The sequence below is a fragment of the Brachyistius frenatus genome, unplaced genomic scaffold, assembly GCF_029030835.1.
Source record: "Brachyistius frenatus isolate BFR_SWC_R1_liver_20210118 unplaced genomic scaffold, ASM2903083v1 Contig_424, whole genome shotgun sequence".
NCBI lineage: Eukaryota > Metazoa > Chordata > Actinopteri > Embiotocidae > Brachyistius > Brachyistius frenatus.
This window is the reverse complement of record NW_027211023.1, coordinates 110,307-127,500: the sequence shown is the minus strand read 5'-3', so window position 1 is coordinate 127,500 and position 17,194 is coordinate 110,307. Positions and strand designations below refer to the sequence as shown.

Here is a 17,194-nt window from a genome sequence, read left to right as displayed (position 1 = left end):
GTCTCTGTGGATTTAGACAGATGGACTCTTCACTCAGTTAATCCAATGAAACTGTGAAAGTCGGGGACTCGAGGGATTTGGAGACGTGTCGGGACACTTCGTCCTCGGTGAGAAGGTCGCTGTTGTTTCCTGGACGTCCGTCAGTCAGAGTCCATCAGAGGAAGACTGACGCGTCCATCAGCATCGTCTCCGGCGGCAGGAGAGGACGTGACGGGCGGTTTGTGAAGATCCTCTGAGCTGAATGCTCTGCGACAGGCCCCGCCCCCTCTTCATCTGAGTTCTGTGACCTCGCGGCAGAAACGAAGTGAAAACACTGCTGACGAGACGGAAAAACATTTTCATAATGAAGATCTGCTCACGAACACGACACGAACACACGTCGAGCTGCGGACGGACAGAAACACGACGGGAGCTCGATATTCACGTTTCACATCGCAGCAGCATGAATGTGGTTTATATAAGACCGTTAGAGGCGTCCTCATCTGTCCTGCAGCTCGCTGTCCTACTTTACTCTCCACTCACGGATTAAACTTTGGATTTATTATTTTCATCGATACAGAAGAGGCTGAAATAATCCCACATCACAGAGGAGACGTAAAATAAGATGGAAAACACACAAAGGAGCAGCTCAAACTGTGATGGACTCAGAACCAGAGGGGTCAGAGGTCAGAGGGCTCCTGGTCTTCAGCTGCACAATATCTCAGAAAGAGAAAAAAATAAAATGCAAAGGAACAAAAACTAGACAAAAAAAAATCACAAGAGAGAAAGAAAAAAAACAACCAGAAATAAACAGAAAATTATCTTGAAGAGACACAAAACAACAACAAGACGCATGACTCAAAATGATGTAAAACATCTGGACGACAGAACGAACACCTTCTTTTCTAATGAATGAGGGATTATTTTCAGATGGACCTCCAGAAAACTAAGAAGAAGGAGTGACTTTAGCTAACAACACCGAGAGAACTGATGGACACATTTTATTCACTTTGGATTTGATGAGAGAAGTTGAATGGGAGTCTATGGAGCCGGAGGCTTTTTGGAGCCGACCTCTAGTGGCACTCGCTGGTATTGCAGCTGAAGACACTTCTGGATCAGAACCATTTTACAGACCTGAAGCTACGAACTCTTTTATATCCAGTCTGTAGTTTATATCCAGTCTGTAGTTTTATATCCAGTCTGTAGTTTTATATCCAGTCTGTAGTTTATATCCAGTCTGTAGTTTTATATCCAGTCTGTAGTTTTATATCCAGTCTGTAGTTTATATCCAGTCTGTAGTTTTATATCCAGTCTGTAGTTTTATATCCAGTCTGTAGTTTTATATCCAGTCTGTAGTTTTATATCCAGTCTGTAGTTTTATATCCAGTCTGTAGTTTATATCCAGTCTGTGGTTTTATATCCAGTCTGTAGTTTTATATCAGGTCTGTGATTTTATATCCAGTCTGTGGTTTTATGTCCAGTCTGTGGTTTTATATCCAGTCTGTAGTTTTATATCCAGTCTGTGGTTTTATATCCAGTCTGTAGTTTTATATCCAGTCTGTGATTTTATATCCAGTCTGTGATTTTATATCCAGTCTGTGGTTTTATGTCCAGTCTGTAGTTTTATATCTAGTCTGTGGTTTTATATCCAGTCTGTAGTTTTATATCCAGTCTGTGATTTTATATCCAGTCTGTGGTTTTATGTCCAGTCTGTAGTTTTATATCTAGTCTGTGGTTTTATATCCAGTATGTGGTTTTATGTCCAGTCTGTAGTTTTATGTCCAGTCTGTAGTTTTATGTCTAGTCTGTAGTTTTATATCTAGTCTGTGGTTTTATATCCAGTATGTGGTTTTATGTCCAGTCTGTAGTTTTATATCTAGTCTGTAGTTTTATATCTAGTCTGTGGTTTTATGTCCAGTCTGTAGTTTTGTATCTAGTCTGTGGTTTTATGTCCAGTCTGTAGTTTTATGTCTAGTCTGTGGTTTTATATCCAGTCTGTGATTTTATATCCAGTCTGTAGTTTTGTATCTAGTCTGTGGTTTTATATCCAGTCTGTAGTTTTATATCCAGTCTGTGATTTTATATCCAGTCTGTAGTTTTATATCCAGTCTGTGATTTTATATCCAGTCTGTAGTTTTATATCCAGTCTGTAGTTTTATATCCAGTCTGTAGTTTTATATCCAGTCTGTGATTTTATATCCAGTCTGTAGTTTTATATCCAGTCTGTGGTTTTATATCCAGTCTGTGGTTTTATATCCAGTCTGTGTTTTATATCCAGTCTGTAGTTTTATATCCAGTCTGTGGTTTTATATCCAGTCTGTAGTTTTATATCCAGTCTGTAGTTTTATATCCAGTCTGTAGTTTTATATCCAGTCTGTGGTTTTATATCCAGTCTGTAGTTTTATATCCAGTCTGTGGTTTTATATCCAGTCTGTAGTTTTATATCCAGTCTGTAGTTTTATATCCAGTCTGTAGTTTTATATCCAGTCTGTAGTTTTATATCCAGTCTGTGGTTTTATATCCAGTCTGTAGTTTTATATCCAGTCTGTGGTTTTATATCCAGTCTGTAGTTTTATATCCAGTCTGTAGTTTTATATCCAGTCTGTAGTTTTATATCCAGTCTGTGGTTTTATATCCGGTCTGTAGTTTTATATCCAGTCTTACTTGTCTGTGCTGCAGTACGGTGGCCCTGAGGGTCAAACCTCTTGTACGTCACCGTCATGTTCTTTGATCTCTCGTCGTCCATCAGCTGTTCGTTCCTCCGTAACTTCTCAGTCTTCGTGTTTTACTCTGAAAGTGACTTCCTGCTGCAGTCAGACTGTTGGCTGCTTCACGTCATGTCTCATCACATCCAGCTCTGTCAAGGTGTGTGTGTGTGTGTGTGTGTGTGTGTGTGTGTGTGTGTGTGTGTGTGTGTGTGTGTGTGTGTGTGTGTGTGTGTGTGTGTGTGTGTGTGTGTGTGTGTGTGTGTGTGTGTGTGTGTGTGTGTGTGTGTGTGTGTGTGTGTGTGTGTGTGTGTGTGTGTGTGTGTGTGTGTGTGTGTGTGTGTGTGTGTGTGTGTGTGTGTGTGTGTGTGTGTGTGTGTGTGTGTGTGTGTGTGTGTGTGTGTGTGTGTGTCTCTGTGTGTGTCTCTGTGTGTCTGTGTGTGTGTGTGTGTGTGTGTGTGTGTGTGTCTCTGTGTGTGTGTGTGTGTGTGTGTGTGTGTGTGTGTCTCTGTGTGTGTGTGTGTGTGTGTGTGTGTGTGTGTGTCTGTGTGTTAACATGTTTGATGCACACCTGATTCAAACACACTCTTCACTTTTAATCAGACTCGGTAACCACGACAACGGACTGAAACGAGCCCTGAAATTCAGGTTGAGTTGAAAAGTGTTCTAATTGATTATTGGTGATCAGAATTTTGTGGACAGATGCAGCGTGTGTGTGTGTGTGTGTGTGTGTGTGTGTGTGTGTGTGTGTGTGTGTGTGTGTGTGTGTGTGTGTGTGTGTGTGTGTGTGTGTGTGTGTGTGTGTGTGTGTGTGTGAAATGAAACCGACCTCCATCTCTGATCAGCCCGGCTGATGTTTCTGCTGCCAGCGGAGTAATTTATGCCGTTAACATGGCAACGGGGAGATGGGATGAAGAGACGGGGGGAGGGGGGTGGGGGGGCACGGAGAAGGTTAATTAGGAACGGAGATGTGCAGGACTCGGGGAGATATTAGTCTTTCAAGAGGAATTAAGTCCGGAAGTCGGTGATTAACGAGGTCCGTAAAAGTGAGAAATAATGATCAACATGAAGCTTTTTAATTTCCTCTGCTTTCATGTCACTTCAGCAGAAACCTCAAACTAATGATCAGCGTTGAACAGCAGCGGGTTTAAAATGTGAGACAACACGAGGAATTCAGGATTTAACTTCAACTCTTCAGGATTATTTTACAGAAACTGAAGTCCACGTTGGAGTTAAGTGTCGTCCCTGTAATTCTGCCTTCTGTCCTGTAGGTGGCGATGGCGCCCAAGAGCCCGCACCCCTTCCCCACCGTGGATGTGCCCGACCACGCCCACTACACCATCGGCTCTGTCATCCTCGCCATCGGCATCACCGGCATGGTGGGAAACTTCCTGGTCATCTACGCCTTCAGCAGGTACGGCAGGACGACTTCCTGCGACCAAATATGGTCGCGCTCTTTCTACGAACCTTGTGATGCCTTCAAGTGACGGCAGGAAGTCAGAAACTAAAATTTATACTTTAAATTTTTTTTTTTTTAATCAAAATTTGATTAAATTTGAATAAAGTTTTTCCATTTTTTTCCATTTTAATTTATAACGAAGGGCAGTACAGTATTTATGTTGTACGGGGCAAATAGTTTGTTTTGTTTTCAACATTAAAAACCAGAAAAACAAACAACAACAACAAAAATCTTCATCCACATATCTGACTTACAAATGTGCCTCTATGTAATCAATAGATAGATATAAATAATTGTTACTTTTTCATTCATTTAAAAACACATTTTGAATGTAAATGTTATTGACAAAATAAACTTGTGAAAATTTAAAAAAAAATTAAATATAAAGTTGAAAGAAAATTTGATTTTTTTCATCCTAAAATTTTACATTGAAAGGAGCAAATGTAGGAAAGCTAAAAACAAGAACCAGAACCTCTGTGACCTCCGTCCTCCCTCCTCCCTCCCTCTATCAGTCCTCCCATCCTCCTTCCCTCCCTCCTTCCCTTCCTCCCTCCCTCCATCCTCCCTCCTCCCTCCCTCCCTCCCTCCCTCCCTCCCTCCCTCCCTCCCTCCCTCCTTCCCTTCCTCCCTCCCTCCCTCCATCCTCCCTCCCTCCCTCCCTCCCTCCATCCTCCTTCCCTCCCTCCCTCGGTCCGTCTGTCCTCCCTCTGTCTTCTCTCCCTCTGTCCGTCCGTCCTCCCTCCCTCCCTCTTTCCCTCCCTCCATCCGTCCGTCCGTCTGTCCTCCGTCCTCCCCCCTCCCTCCCTCCGTCCTTTACAAGTTGTCCTTTCATCCGTTCAATCACTGCAGACAAACGATTTCTGGAGCTTTTGAAGAATCCCAGCGTATTGTCCTTCTTGTCCTTCTCGTCCTTCTCGTCCTTCTTGTCCTTCTTGTCCTCTGAAATCTCCATCGATCGGATGTTCCAGCTTTTTCCTCGTACGTTCAGAAAAACTTCATGACTTCTCAGACCGACACCTGAAGTTCAGATTATTTAATCCATAAAGTCTGAAACTCAAATAGAAATCCTGATGTGACCTTAAAGCAGAAAGACGGATTTCATCCTGAAGCTTCCGTTAACTTCCATTTAAAGATGCTTCAATCTCCAGTATTTAAAAAAAAAAAAACTTGTTCATTTTGAGCTCATTTGTTGTAAATTCTGTTATTTTTTCTCCAAATTTCTTCAATATTTTTCTGTCTGTCAAGTCATTAACCTTGAAAGTGAACCCTGCCAACATAAAGGTGCAAATAATAAACTTTGTGCATTTTTTAATGTAACAACAGCCTCATTTATGAATAATTAATACATGTTATGCCTGACAGAAAAATAAAAAAAAAACAGGTTTGAAATCAGCATCCACTTACTTTAGTTTGTGGGACAAAAAAAATGTAAAAATTAAAATTGGTTCCCAGTTTTATCCATAAATCTCCAATTTATTACTTATAAGTGAATAAAATGTCAGAAAATAAGAAGACGCTCGTTAACATGTTGAAATGCCTCGTTTTGTTCGACGATAAAAAAACAGACGTCGAGTTTCTGATCACAGGAAACTGAGAAATATAAAAATAAATGAATGTATATTTAAAATTTATTTTTTACTGCTATTTTATTGCTGTTTATTATTCTATTATTATCTTATTGCTTCTGTATGCTGCTGTAGCGAAAAAATTTCCCCTCGGGGATTAATAAAGTAACTACCTAACCTAGCCTAACCTAACCTAACCTAGCCTAACCTAACCTAACCTAACCTAACCTAACCTAGCCTAGCCTAACCTAACCTAACCTAACCTAACCTAACCTAACCTAACCTAACCTAACCTAGCCTAACCTAACCTAACCTAGCCTAACCTAACCTAACCTAACCTAACCTAACCTAACCTAGCCTAACCTAACCTAACCTAACCTAACCTAACCTAGCCTAACCTAACCTAACCTAACCTAGAGTTACAGAAAATGTCTTTTTATTGTTTGTTTGTCTCGTCTGCAGGAGTCGCAGCCTGCGGACGCCGGCCAACATGTTCATCATCAACCTGGCCGTCACAGACCTGCTGATGTGCATCACGCAGGCACCGATCTTCTTCACCACCAGCATGCACAAGAGGTGGATCTTTGGAGAGAAAGGTACGGAACATTCAGAGGATCCTCATGTCAAGCAGAACGTTCCTCCTCCTCCTCCTCCTCCTCCTCAACCTCATCTTCCTCCTCCTCCTCCTCAACCTCATCTTCCTCCTTGTCCTCATCCTCCTCCTCAACCTCATCCTCCTCCTCCTCCTCATCCTCATCTTCCTCCTCATCCTCCTCCTCCTCATCCTCATCTTCCTCCTCATCTTCCTCCTCCTCCTCCATCCTCCTGGAGGAGTAAGCTAAGAGATGTTCATCCTCTAATCTCCTCTCCGTCTGCAGGTTGTGAGCTCTACGCCTTCTGCGGTGCTCTCTTTGGGATCTGCTCCATGATCACGCTGACCGTGATCGCGGTCGACCGCTACTTCGTCATCACGCGGCCGCTGGCCTCCATCGGTATGTTGTCACGGAAACGGGCCTTCCTCATCCTCTCGGTGGCCTGGCTGTACTCGCTGGGCTGGAGCCTGCCGCCGTTCTTCGGCTGGAGTGAGAACGTGCACACACACACACACACACACACACACACACACACACACACACACACACACACACACACACACACACACACACACACACACACACACACACACACACACACACACACACACACACAGAGACACACACACACACACACACACACACACACACACACACACACACACAGAGACACACACACACACACACACACACACACACACACACACACACACACACACACACACACACACACACACACACACACACACACACACACACACACACACACACACACACACACACACACACACACACACACACACACACACACACACACACACACACACACACACACACACACACACACACACACACACACACACACACACACACACACACAGACACACACACACACACACACACACACACACACACACACACACACACACACACACACACACACACACACACACACACACACACACACACACACACACACACACACACACACACACACACACACACACACACACACACACACACACACACACACACACACACACACACACACACACACACACACACACACACACACACACACACACACACGTTATGTTGGTTTAAAGCACGTATTTAAAATAATCCCTCATTCATTAGAAAAGAAGATTCAAGAAGACCTGTTTTTGGGGGCGTGTCTGTTTGATTGACAGGCCTGCGGTGCAGTCAGGTTACAGCTATCCTCCATCTCTTCTTAAACCTAATTACGTGATTTTGGTGATTTTGAATCATGTTCATTTTGGTTTTCAGAAAAGTCTAAACCTCTCTGGTGTCTCGAGCTCGGCAGGAATCTGTTCTGATCCAACTGATTGTTCGTTGATCCTCTGAATCCGTCCGATGGTCCGTTGCGTTCAGGTTCCTTCTGAGTGCTGCAGCTGCTTTTCATTCTCAGCGTCTCACTTATTTTTATTGAATGATCGTGAGCAGAAACACATTAAATCTTCCTCCGTCTGATGCACAAAGTGTTTCGGAGCATAAATCCAGTCTGCAGCTTGTTTTTCGACCGTTTGTCTGTTTTTCTGAGAACTGAATGTTCAGATGAGTCGAAGGAAAATATTTTTCCACCTCTGATGTCTTCAGGAAGATGATTCAGGACTTTACGGGCTCCAATTTTATTTCTGCAATATAAATACATTTAAACACGGAAACACAAGGAATTTGCAGGTCTTATATTTCCTTTAGAAAAAGAACAGCAGCAGTAACTTTTGGTTGTTGAGTTCTTCGTTTTAACAGAAACTCAATGAACAGTTTTTTTTAATGAATCCAGCTGTCTGTCTGTTTCTGGGTCCCAGTTCGTTGTTCGTCCCATTTCTCAGGAACTCCTGGAAGGAATTCCTCCAAATTTGGCACAACCATTATTTGGACTGAAAGAAGGGGGTCAAAGGTCACTGTGAATTGACATATCACATCTGTGGCCGTAACTCAACAATTCATTCAATACGACAACATTTCACACACCTGTGTAACTCAGAAAACCAGCAGCAGGTTGGAGTTTTGTTATTTTGAGTCTCTTTGTAGTTGTTTTGTGAATCTGAAAGTATTTTAAAAATGTGTAAATACCAATAATAAATGCTTTGACTTTGAATTCATGAAATTGTTTATTTTGGAATAAGCTCTTGAGACACACCGTCTCGTTTTCACGGGGTTTCCATGATACGTAGAACACGGACCAAGACACCAAGTTACAGCTCGCTAAATAACGATATCAGACTCAAACTAAACAAAATGTAGGTTTTATTGTTTGTTTTCTACGTGGAAATAAAAAGTTCTTGAACTGAAAACTGAAGGAACACGAAGCTCTCGGACACATTAACTCTGAGATTTACTGATTGCAGGTGTTTTTCTGTGACATCATCCTCCTGATCTGAACATAAACACCTTTGAAGCATCATCAGAGACACTAAAACCGTCCTCTTGTCCGTCTTCCTGTCCGTCCACCAGGCGCCTACGTCCCGGAGGGCCTGCTGACTTCCTGTACGTGGGACTACATGACCTTCACCCCGTCGGTGCGAGCGTACACCATGCTGCTCTTCATCTTCGTCTTCTTCCTGCCGCTCTTCATCATCATCTACTGCTACGTCTTTATCTTCCGCGCCATCCGCTCCACCAACCAGTCAGTTCACCTCCTGATTCTACTCCTTTATTTACCAGATGAAAGTACTGCAGACGAACGTGGACATGATGGGATGTTGTCAAGTTTCATTTTGAAGATGAAAAGTAACGGATTAAATGATTAGCTAACTATTTACAAGGTTTAGAAAACAACGTAATCGATTACTTTCAGGTTACTTTTAGCTGGAAATGGCCTAATGTAGCTATCGGGCTAAATAGTTAGTGAAATCTATTAAATAGCTATCATTAAACAGTTAGCTAAACATAATACATAGTTTGCTGTAAGTACTATATAAAATAAGAAATACTTATCTTAAAGTAGCCGAATGGTTAGCGAACAGATTACAATGTTTAATCTATTACTAGTTTACATCGTTAGCCAAACATGATAGAATTTAGCTACTGTTAGCTAAAACTATAAATAGCAAAAAGTTTCAGGTTGTGTTCAATAGTTCGTTAAATGTAATAGTTTGCTGAACGTGATCGATGAGTTACCGAAAACCAGCGTCCATTTTGTTAACTTTTGTTTGTTTTATCACAAAAACTTAAAAACATTTCAATCTAATTTCTGCATTTTTTAAAATTCGTATCTTCTGAACATTTTGATGGAGCTGAAAACATCCAGTGAGTCGGTGTCCTAACAGGTGAAGCTCAGTGTCTCTGTCTGCCTGTCTGCCTGTCTGTCTGTCTGCCTGTCTGTCTGCCTGTCTGTCTGCCTGCCTGCCTGTCTGTCTGCCTGCCTGCCTGTCTGTCTGCCTGCCTGCCTGTCTGTCTGTCTACCTGTCTACCTGTCTGCCTGTCTGTCTGTCTGCCTGTCTGCCTGTCTGTCTGTCTGTCTGCCTGCCTGCCTGCCTGCCTGCCTGCCTGCCTGCCTGTCTGTCTGTCTGCCTGTCTGCCTGCCTGCCTGTCTGTCTGTCTGTCTACCTGTCCACCTGTCTGTCTGTCTGTCTGTCTGTCTGTCTGCCTGTCTGTCTGCCTGCCTGCCTGCCTGCCTGCCTGCCTGCCTGCCTGCCTGCCTGCCTGTCTGTCTGCCTGTCTGCCTGCCTGCCTGTCTGTCTGTCTGTCTACCTGTCCACCTGTCTGTCTGTCTGTCTGTCTGTCTGTCTGCCTGCCTGTCTGTCTGCCTGCCTGCCTGCCTGCCTGCCTGCCTGCCTGCCTGCCTGCCTGCCTGCCTGCCTGTCTGTCTGTCTGTCTGTCTGCCTGCCTGTCTGTCTGCCTGCCTGTCTGTCTGTCTGTCTGTCTGCCTGCCTGACTGTCTGTCTGCCTGCCTGCCTGCCTGTCTGTCTGTCTGCCTGTCTGCCTGCCTGCCTGTCTGTCTGTCTGTCTACCTGTCCACCTGTCTGTCTGTCTGCCTGCCTGCCTGCCTGCCTGCCTGCCTGTCTGTCTGTCTGCCTGCCTGACTGTCTGTCTGCCTGCCTGTCTGCCTGCCTGCCTGCCTGTCTGTCTGTCTGCCTGTCTGTCTGCCTGTCTGTCTGCCTGTCTGTCTGTTTTCAGGGCGGTGGGGAAGATCAACGGCAGCACTCGAGACTCGATGAAGAGTTTCCATCGGCTGCAGAACGAGTGGAAGATGGCGAAGATCGCTCTGATCGTCATCCTCCTCTACGTGGTCTCCTGGTCTCCGTACTCCTCCGTCGCTCTCACCGCCTTCGCCGGGTAAAAACGCTCAAAACCAACCAGTTCCTCCGATGCCGACTGACCGAGCCCTGCGATTGGCTCCCGGCCTGCTCGGCGACATCGATGAAGCTGAGTTGAGTTTGTTCTTCCTGCCGTAGGTACGCCGACATGTTGACTCCCTACATGAACTCTGTTCCCGCCGTCATCGCCAAGGCTTCGGCCATCCACAACCCCATCATCTACGCCATCACACACCCGAAGTACAGGTAACCCCCCGTCACCGATCTACCGGCGGGCCGACGCCTCCGTTCGGTTCGGACCCGTCGATCGACCCGCCGATCTCCGTCTCTTCAGGGTGGCGTTGGCCAAGTACATCCCGTGTCTCGGCGTCCTGCTGTGCGTTCATCCTCGCGACATCCGCTCCGGCAGCAGCAGCTTCATCTCGACGCGCCGCTCCACCGTGACCAGCCAGACCTCCGACATCAGCAGCCAGTTCAGGCGGCAGAGCACCGGCAAGTCCCGCCTCTCGTCCGTCTCCGACAGCGAATCGGTAAGCTGCAAAACGGTTCGCTTACGTAGCGGAAGGCGGGAAGAAGCCGTTGTTATTAAGGAGAGGTTCAGGTGTGCGTACGAAAGTGTGTTTTTGTCGGCAGGGTTTGACCGACACCGAGGCCGACCTGTCCAGCGTGGGCTCCAGACCCGCCAGCCGCCAGGTCTCCTGTGACATCAGCAGAGACACCGCCGAGCTGCCCGACTTCAAATCCTCCAGCTTCAAGTCCAAGATGAAGAGTCACGACTCAGGCATCTTCGAAAAGGTGAAGTCGGTCATACGCCATCTAAAACCAAGTCGTAAGCTACAAGCAACACTTTAAATGGTGAGCTAAAAGTTATGAACTTCAGGTTCATCTGCTGCTGTTGTGCTTTTCAGATTAGTTTCTCTTCCTTATGATCTTAATCATCGACTGGATTATTAATTTTTCCTCTTTAAATTAAAATTTAATTTAATACATCAACTGTCAAAGAGGAGGTCTTCATGTCTATTATTGCGGGCTGACGTCCATTTCTATGTTTCCTTCCAGACGTCCAATGACACTGATATCTCCATGGCAGGGGTCAGTGAACGCAACAGCGTCCCAAATGTGAGGACCGTCTCTTTGTTGTTGTTTTGTGTCTCTTTGTTGTTGTTTTGTGTCTCTGTGTTGTTGTTTTGTGTCTCTTTGTGTTGTTTTGTGTGTCTTTGTTGTTGTTTTGTGTCTCTGTGTTGTTTTGTGTCTCTTTGTTGTTGTTTTGTGTCTCTGTGTTGTTGTTTTGTGTCTCTTTGTGTTGTTTTGTGTCTCTTTGTTGTTGTTTTGTGTCTCTTTGTGTTGTTTTGTGTGTCTTTGTTGTTGTTTTGTGTCTCTGTGTTGTTGTTTTGTGTCTCTGTGTTGTTTTGTGTCTCTGTGTTGTTTTGTGTCTCTGTGTTGTTGTTTTGTGTCTCTTTGTGTTGTTTTGTGTGTCTTTGTTGTTGTTTTGTGTCTCTGTGTTGTTTTGTGTCTCTGTGTTGTTGTTTTGTGTCTCTTTGTGTTGTTTTGTGTGTCTTTGTTGTTGTTTTGTGTCTCTGTGTTGTTGTTTTGTGTCTCTGTGTTGTTTTGTGTCTCTGTGTTGTTGTTTTGTGTCTCTTTGTGTTGTTTTGTGTGTCTTTGTTGTTGTTTTGTGTGTCTTTGTTGTTGTTTTGTGTCTCTGTGTTGTTTTGTGTCTCTTTGTTGTTGTTTTGTGTCTCTGTGTTGTTGTTTTGTGTCTCTGTGTTGTTTTGTGTCTCTGTGTTGTTGTTTTGTGTCTCTTTGTGTTGTTTTGTGTGTCTTTGTTGTTGTTTTGTGTCTCTTTGTGTTTTTTTGTGGGTTTATTATATGTTTTTCTCTGACAGATGGGAGATTTCATCGACGGACACGTGATGAGAGGAACAGTTGGTCGGATCCCGAGCATCGTCATCACCTCCGAGTCCAGCCCCTTCCTTCCCATTGGACGAAACGGCTCCCGTATGGCCCGACCCAAGACAGTGAACACCAGCTCGGGGGCGGATTCAGGGTAAAGCCCCGCCCCCCGGGCCATGTGACCAGCTCACCTGTCAGATATTAAGAGATGTGAGTTCACCTGAAGCTCAGAATCAAACAAAGCCATCAGAAAGAATCATTTGATTTTTAATTTATGGAAGTTTTCTACCAAATAACTTCATACATTTTTTTCCAGCTTTCTTTGAGCTTTTTAGATTTTAGTTCTTACACAGTAGACTTTACATTTTAACTGATGAAGTAACGACAGGTTGCTTAAAGAACAACTTTACACCTATCACACCTCAGTGGAGCCAAAACTCCTTAAAATCAATTAAAAATGCCATCACAGGTGTTTTGTGCACTAATGAGCAGCCACACAGGTGAGGAGGTCCAATCAGAGAAAAGAGCGGCTGTAAAATCCATTTGTACACCGACTGTGTCAAATAAAGACAAACACAGCTGAAGGTGGATTTTTTTTTTTTACTTTAAATTTATCACAAAGAAAATCTGTCTGCATTTATTTTTTCTGTCTCTGATTCTGACGGATAAAAAAAACACGTAAAAGTTGTATTTTCCTCTTCAGGTGAGTTGCTGCGAGGCAGGTGAAGGTCCATGAGCCCCTTTTAGCACAAATCTTCTCGTGTTTTGGGGTAAAAAAGAAAAAGTATGAATACGTCGAGACGGCCGTCGGTGTTGAAACGGACATTTCTTGCGCGCGTATTTGGTGATTCTTCTGTAAACACTGTGGTTTCCTGTTTGTGTTCTTCTTCCCTTTTGATTTATTTATCGGTGTTTTCCAGCTCAGTTCCTCAGTGACGCGGCAGGTCGAACGCTTTTCTGGTTCTGCTAGTTTAAGATTGCTACAATAGCTTAAACCCAAATTTCCGTTTTAAAAAAAACAAAGGCCGGGCTAGCGTTAGCAGTGAACACGTTAGCAGCTCCCACATAACGTTCGCTAAACACAAGAAGTTTCTCTTAAAAGTTTAAAATATGAACAATGAAGTAAGAAACCAACCTCTGCTGTGTAACTAGCAGCCAAACGGTTAGCGTTAGCTTTGATTTAAAAAGTCCTTCCGATACCAAACTGTCCGTTTCTTTCTCCTCCGACGCCTGAAAGAAGAACTTTGTTTGAGGAACGAGAGACTTTCACTGTTGTGTTTTATTTCTTTTTCCATCGTATGTATTCTGGTGTTGTTTAGTTTAGTTTTTCTTTCAGTTCGTGTTTCTTTCTTTCCTTTTTCTGAATATTTGTGTGTTTGTGTATTTTGCCGAGCGGCGCCGTCGTGGAACACGTTGTGACGTTTGTCGGCGTTCGTGGAGGCGGTTCAAAGGGACGTACGTCTCGAGGCGGTTCAAAGGGACGTACGTCTCGAGGCGGTTCAAAGGGACGTACGTCTCGAGGCGGTTCAAAGGGACGTACGCCTCGAGGCGGTTCAAAGGGACGTACGTCTCGAGGCGGTTCAAAGGGACGTACGTCTCGAGGCGGTTCAAAGGGACGTACGTCTCGAGGCGGTTCAAAGGGACGTACGTCTCGAGGCGGTTCAAAGGGACGTACGTCTCGAGGCGGTTCAAAGGGACGTACGTCTCGAGGCGGTTCAAAGGGACGTACGTCTCGAGGCGGTTCAAAGGGACGTACGTCTCGATTATAACGCAGCTCTCGATAAGCCGGTCGCTCGTGTTGGTTTGTGTGAAGTTTTTCTGTAAACGTCCCCAAAGAGTCTTTTTCTGAACGTTCCTGTAGAATAACTCACGACTTCGTGTTGGGAGGAAAAGTTCTCATTGATTCGACCGAGTCTGAAAACAAACAGATAAACTGAAAAGTGACACGACACACGAAGTAAAAGCTGAATGGAACCTGGTTCAGCTGCTAATTCCTAAATAGAACAACGAAACAGACTTGAATGGTAAATTGAGTCGTTAATATGTTTGAAGTGATAAATGTTGATATAAAATTACCAAAAACAAATCAAGATAATTTAACGAAACGGAATTGTGGCTAACGGATAAACTGAGTCGTTATTGCTAATGTTAATCTGGTAATGTTTTAATGGATGAAATAAAACACAACTGAACCTGAATTAGGATAATTGAGATGCAGAATTAAAACCATTTGTTGAAAAGCACCAAACTATTGAAGCTGTTGAACTAAACCGTTACCGAGTGGAACGAAGCTGAACGTAAACCGTCACGTTTCAGGAGCTAAACTGTGAACAAAGCTTCAGCTAAACTGTAACTGCAGCAAACTACAGCATAATTAAGACCAATTTCTAACTGTCAGATAAACTGGATTGAAATGTTGTAGATGCAAACGAACCTGAACGTCGTTTTAAATTCAGCTGAAATGTTTTTTATATTTTGCTTTAATATTGAGAAACAGACAGAAAAGATGAGCAGAAAGAAATGGTTTGTAAAACGGGAGTTAAACTTCACTATTAGTGAAACTAAAATGTGAATGTTTGAGCGGTTTCATGGTGCGACGGGTTCCCAGCAACACGTTTAATAATTGATTCACATTTTAAACTTGTAAAACTTCCTGAAACCTACAGGAAGCACGGACGTCCTGTCGGCCGCACCGAAACCACGATGCAGTAAATCCTCACAACCGGGTTTTATATACACCAATAAAACTGAATATAAATGCAGGTGTTGGATATATTAGTTATTGTGTGTTAAAGTTTCTGTTCTCAAAGACTGTTTGAAAACAGGAAGATGATTTATTGTAGATTTGTTACTCCTGTTTACTTCAGTGTTTCTCTTATTTATTTTTCTAAATAAATATCTATTATTCACCATATTCACTGTGCAAATGTTTGACTTTGTGCCATCATCACTGGACACAAATTATTTTTAATCATACATATATATGGATATTATTACATTGATATAAAATACTGTCACAATGTGAACAACAATCCTGTTACTGAGCCATCAAAATGAGCGTATAGATTTTTTAAGATGTATAAAATAACATTTTACTATTACAATATTATGAGATGACTTGTTGGCAAAGGTAGAAAAAAAAATCTATATTTTTTGCATTGATTTGATGTAAACTGATTTGTTTTGAATGTTTTTGATGAGGAAATTTTCTTTTTGAGCTGGTTTATGTTTATTATATCCAAAAGCTATATTTGAATTCTGATATTAAGCTGATTCATTTTTATTTTTTTTTATCAAATAAAGCAAGAAAAAGAATAGATATGAAAATAAATGAAAAATGGGGTTTGGGGTTGATTCTTTTAGTGTGATTATGTTTCACAACATGCACAGGTGTTCCTAATAAAGTGCTCGGTGAGTGCAGGTCATAGAAGAGAAAAGGTTTATATCAAAATAAAAAGAATTAAAAGACTCAAAATCTCCAGCGGAAGTGACCTGTGCAGGTAGTTCAGGTGTTTCTCTCTAACTGCCTCCTGCCTCTTTAAATAAAAACCCTGCTAATGAAAATCCGCCGTTAACACCCCCCCCCCCCTCCTCCCGTTCCCCCTCTCTGCCCGGGCCGGGCACCGGAGCAGGATCCCCGGATCACCGCAGGCCGTCCCGGTCGGTCGGAGAGAACCAGCGGCGGCAGGTATTCATCCAGTTTCCCGCCGTGTTTCTGCTCTTTAATCCTTCATCTTCATCTTCCTCTTCCTCACCGCCCTCCCGGCTCACAGCGCCTTCGAGCCGGTCACACCGGCAGCTTCGACCCGCCGAGGCAGCAGCCGGTTCAGCCTGCAGGCCGGAGACCAGCCGCGGGTGCAAAGTGTCACCGGTTCGGGTCGGTTGTTACTTCCACCGGGGTTCGGTGCACGCGCAGCGGCCCAGCAGGGGGCGGAGCCGGCGGCAGCAGCAGGTGGGCGGAGCCTGTCTGCGGGTCACCTGAAATCAGAGGTGAACCACGGGCTTCACTTAGACACAGAGACAGTTTATTATTGATATAAAGGTCTGAAACTTTACATTTAAATGTTCTGACGTCACATTTACTGTAATTTAACCCTTTAGCTTCATTGATTCTTATTTAAAAAGTAGAATTTATATTGTAGATCCGTTTGTCAGACTGAACTTCCTGTGTGCAGCGTGTCCTGAGCTGACCTTTAATCTACAGGGCATCTCAATTAAAATGACAAACTCTTCACACATGCCGGGAGGTCAGGTGTGTTGTTAATGCTGCTGTCCCCCCCCTTCATCACACGGACCCCCCCCTCCCACGCCGGCTAATGGCCGGCTCATGTAGCTGTGAATGCTTCCTGCCTCCAGGGACTCACTTTGTGTTGGAGACTGTAACGTGGGAAAGGTCAACGGGTTTCTGTGACAGATGTCTGCCGTCACCGAACAGCTCGAGGAAACTAATTCAGTATCATAACCAATGACAGAGATCTTTGTTTATATTCTGACCAATCAAAACCCACATTTATAACTTCTTAAAGGGAATTTTGACCAGTTGTATTTCTACTTAAAAATGTTTTTAATTCAGTATGTTTAATAGATATCGTAAATTAATTCCAGCTCGGTAACACGTTAAAGTGTGTAATACACCTACCGTCCACTAGGGGTAACCTAACCTCGTGATAAAAACACGTACATGAACAGAGGAAGGTTACATGACTGATGTCATGAGGTG

General features: G+C 43.7%; 2 protein-coding genes across 2 annotated transcripts in view; both read left to right on the top strand.

Annotated features, from left to right (window-relative positions):
• Positions 1–14,642, top strand: part of LOC138637023 (melanopsin-A-like) — a 19,507-nt gene extending 4,865 nt beyond the window's left edge. Inside the window, exons 2-11 of the mRNA XM_069725454.1 lie at positions 3,956–4,098; positions 6,171–6,304; positions 6,587–6,790; positions 8,780–8,951; positions 10,445–10,603; positions 10,723–10,830; positions 10,919–11,114; positions 11,218–11,379; positions 11,644–11,703; positions 12,468–14,642. Of these exons, the coding sequence (XP_069581555.1) occupies positions 3,956–4,098; positions 6,171–6,304; positions 6,587–6,790; positions 8,780–8,951; positions 10,445–10,603; positions 10,723–10,830; positions 10,919–11,114; positions 11,218–11,379; positions 11,644–11,703; positions 12,468–12,632 (1,503 nt within the window). The 3' untranslated portion in view covers positions 12,633–14,642. The remainder of the gene's footprint in view (positions 1–3,955; positions 4,099–6,170; positions 6,305–6,586; positions 6,791–8,779; positions 8,952–10,444; positions 10,604–10,722; positions 10,831–10,918; positions 11,115–11,217; positions 11,380–11,643; positions 11,704–12,467) is intronic.
• A 1,792-nt stretch (positions 14,643–16,434) lies between these two features.
• LOC138637018 (LIM domain-binding protein 3-like) overlaps positions 16,435–17,194 on the top strand; it is a 28,411-nt gene continuing 27,651 nt past the window's right edge. Inside the window, exon 1 of the mRNA XM_069725438.1 lies at positions 16,435–16,464. The gene's annotated coding sequence lies outside the window, so the exon portion shown is untranslated. The remainder of the gene's footprint in view (positions 16,465–17,194) is intronic.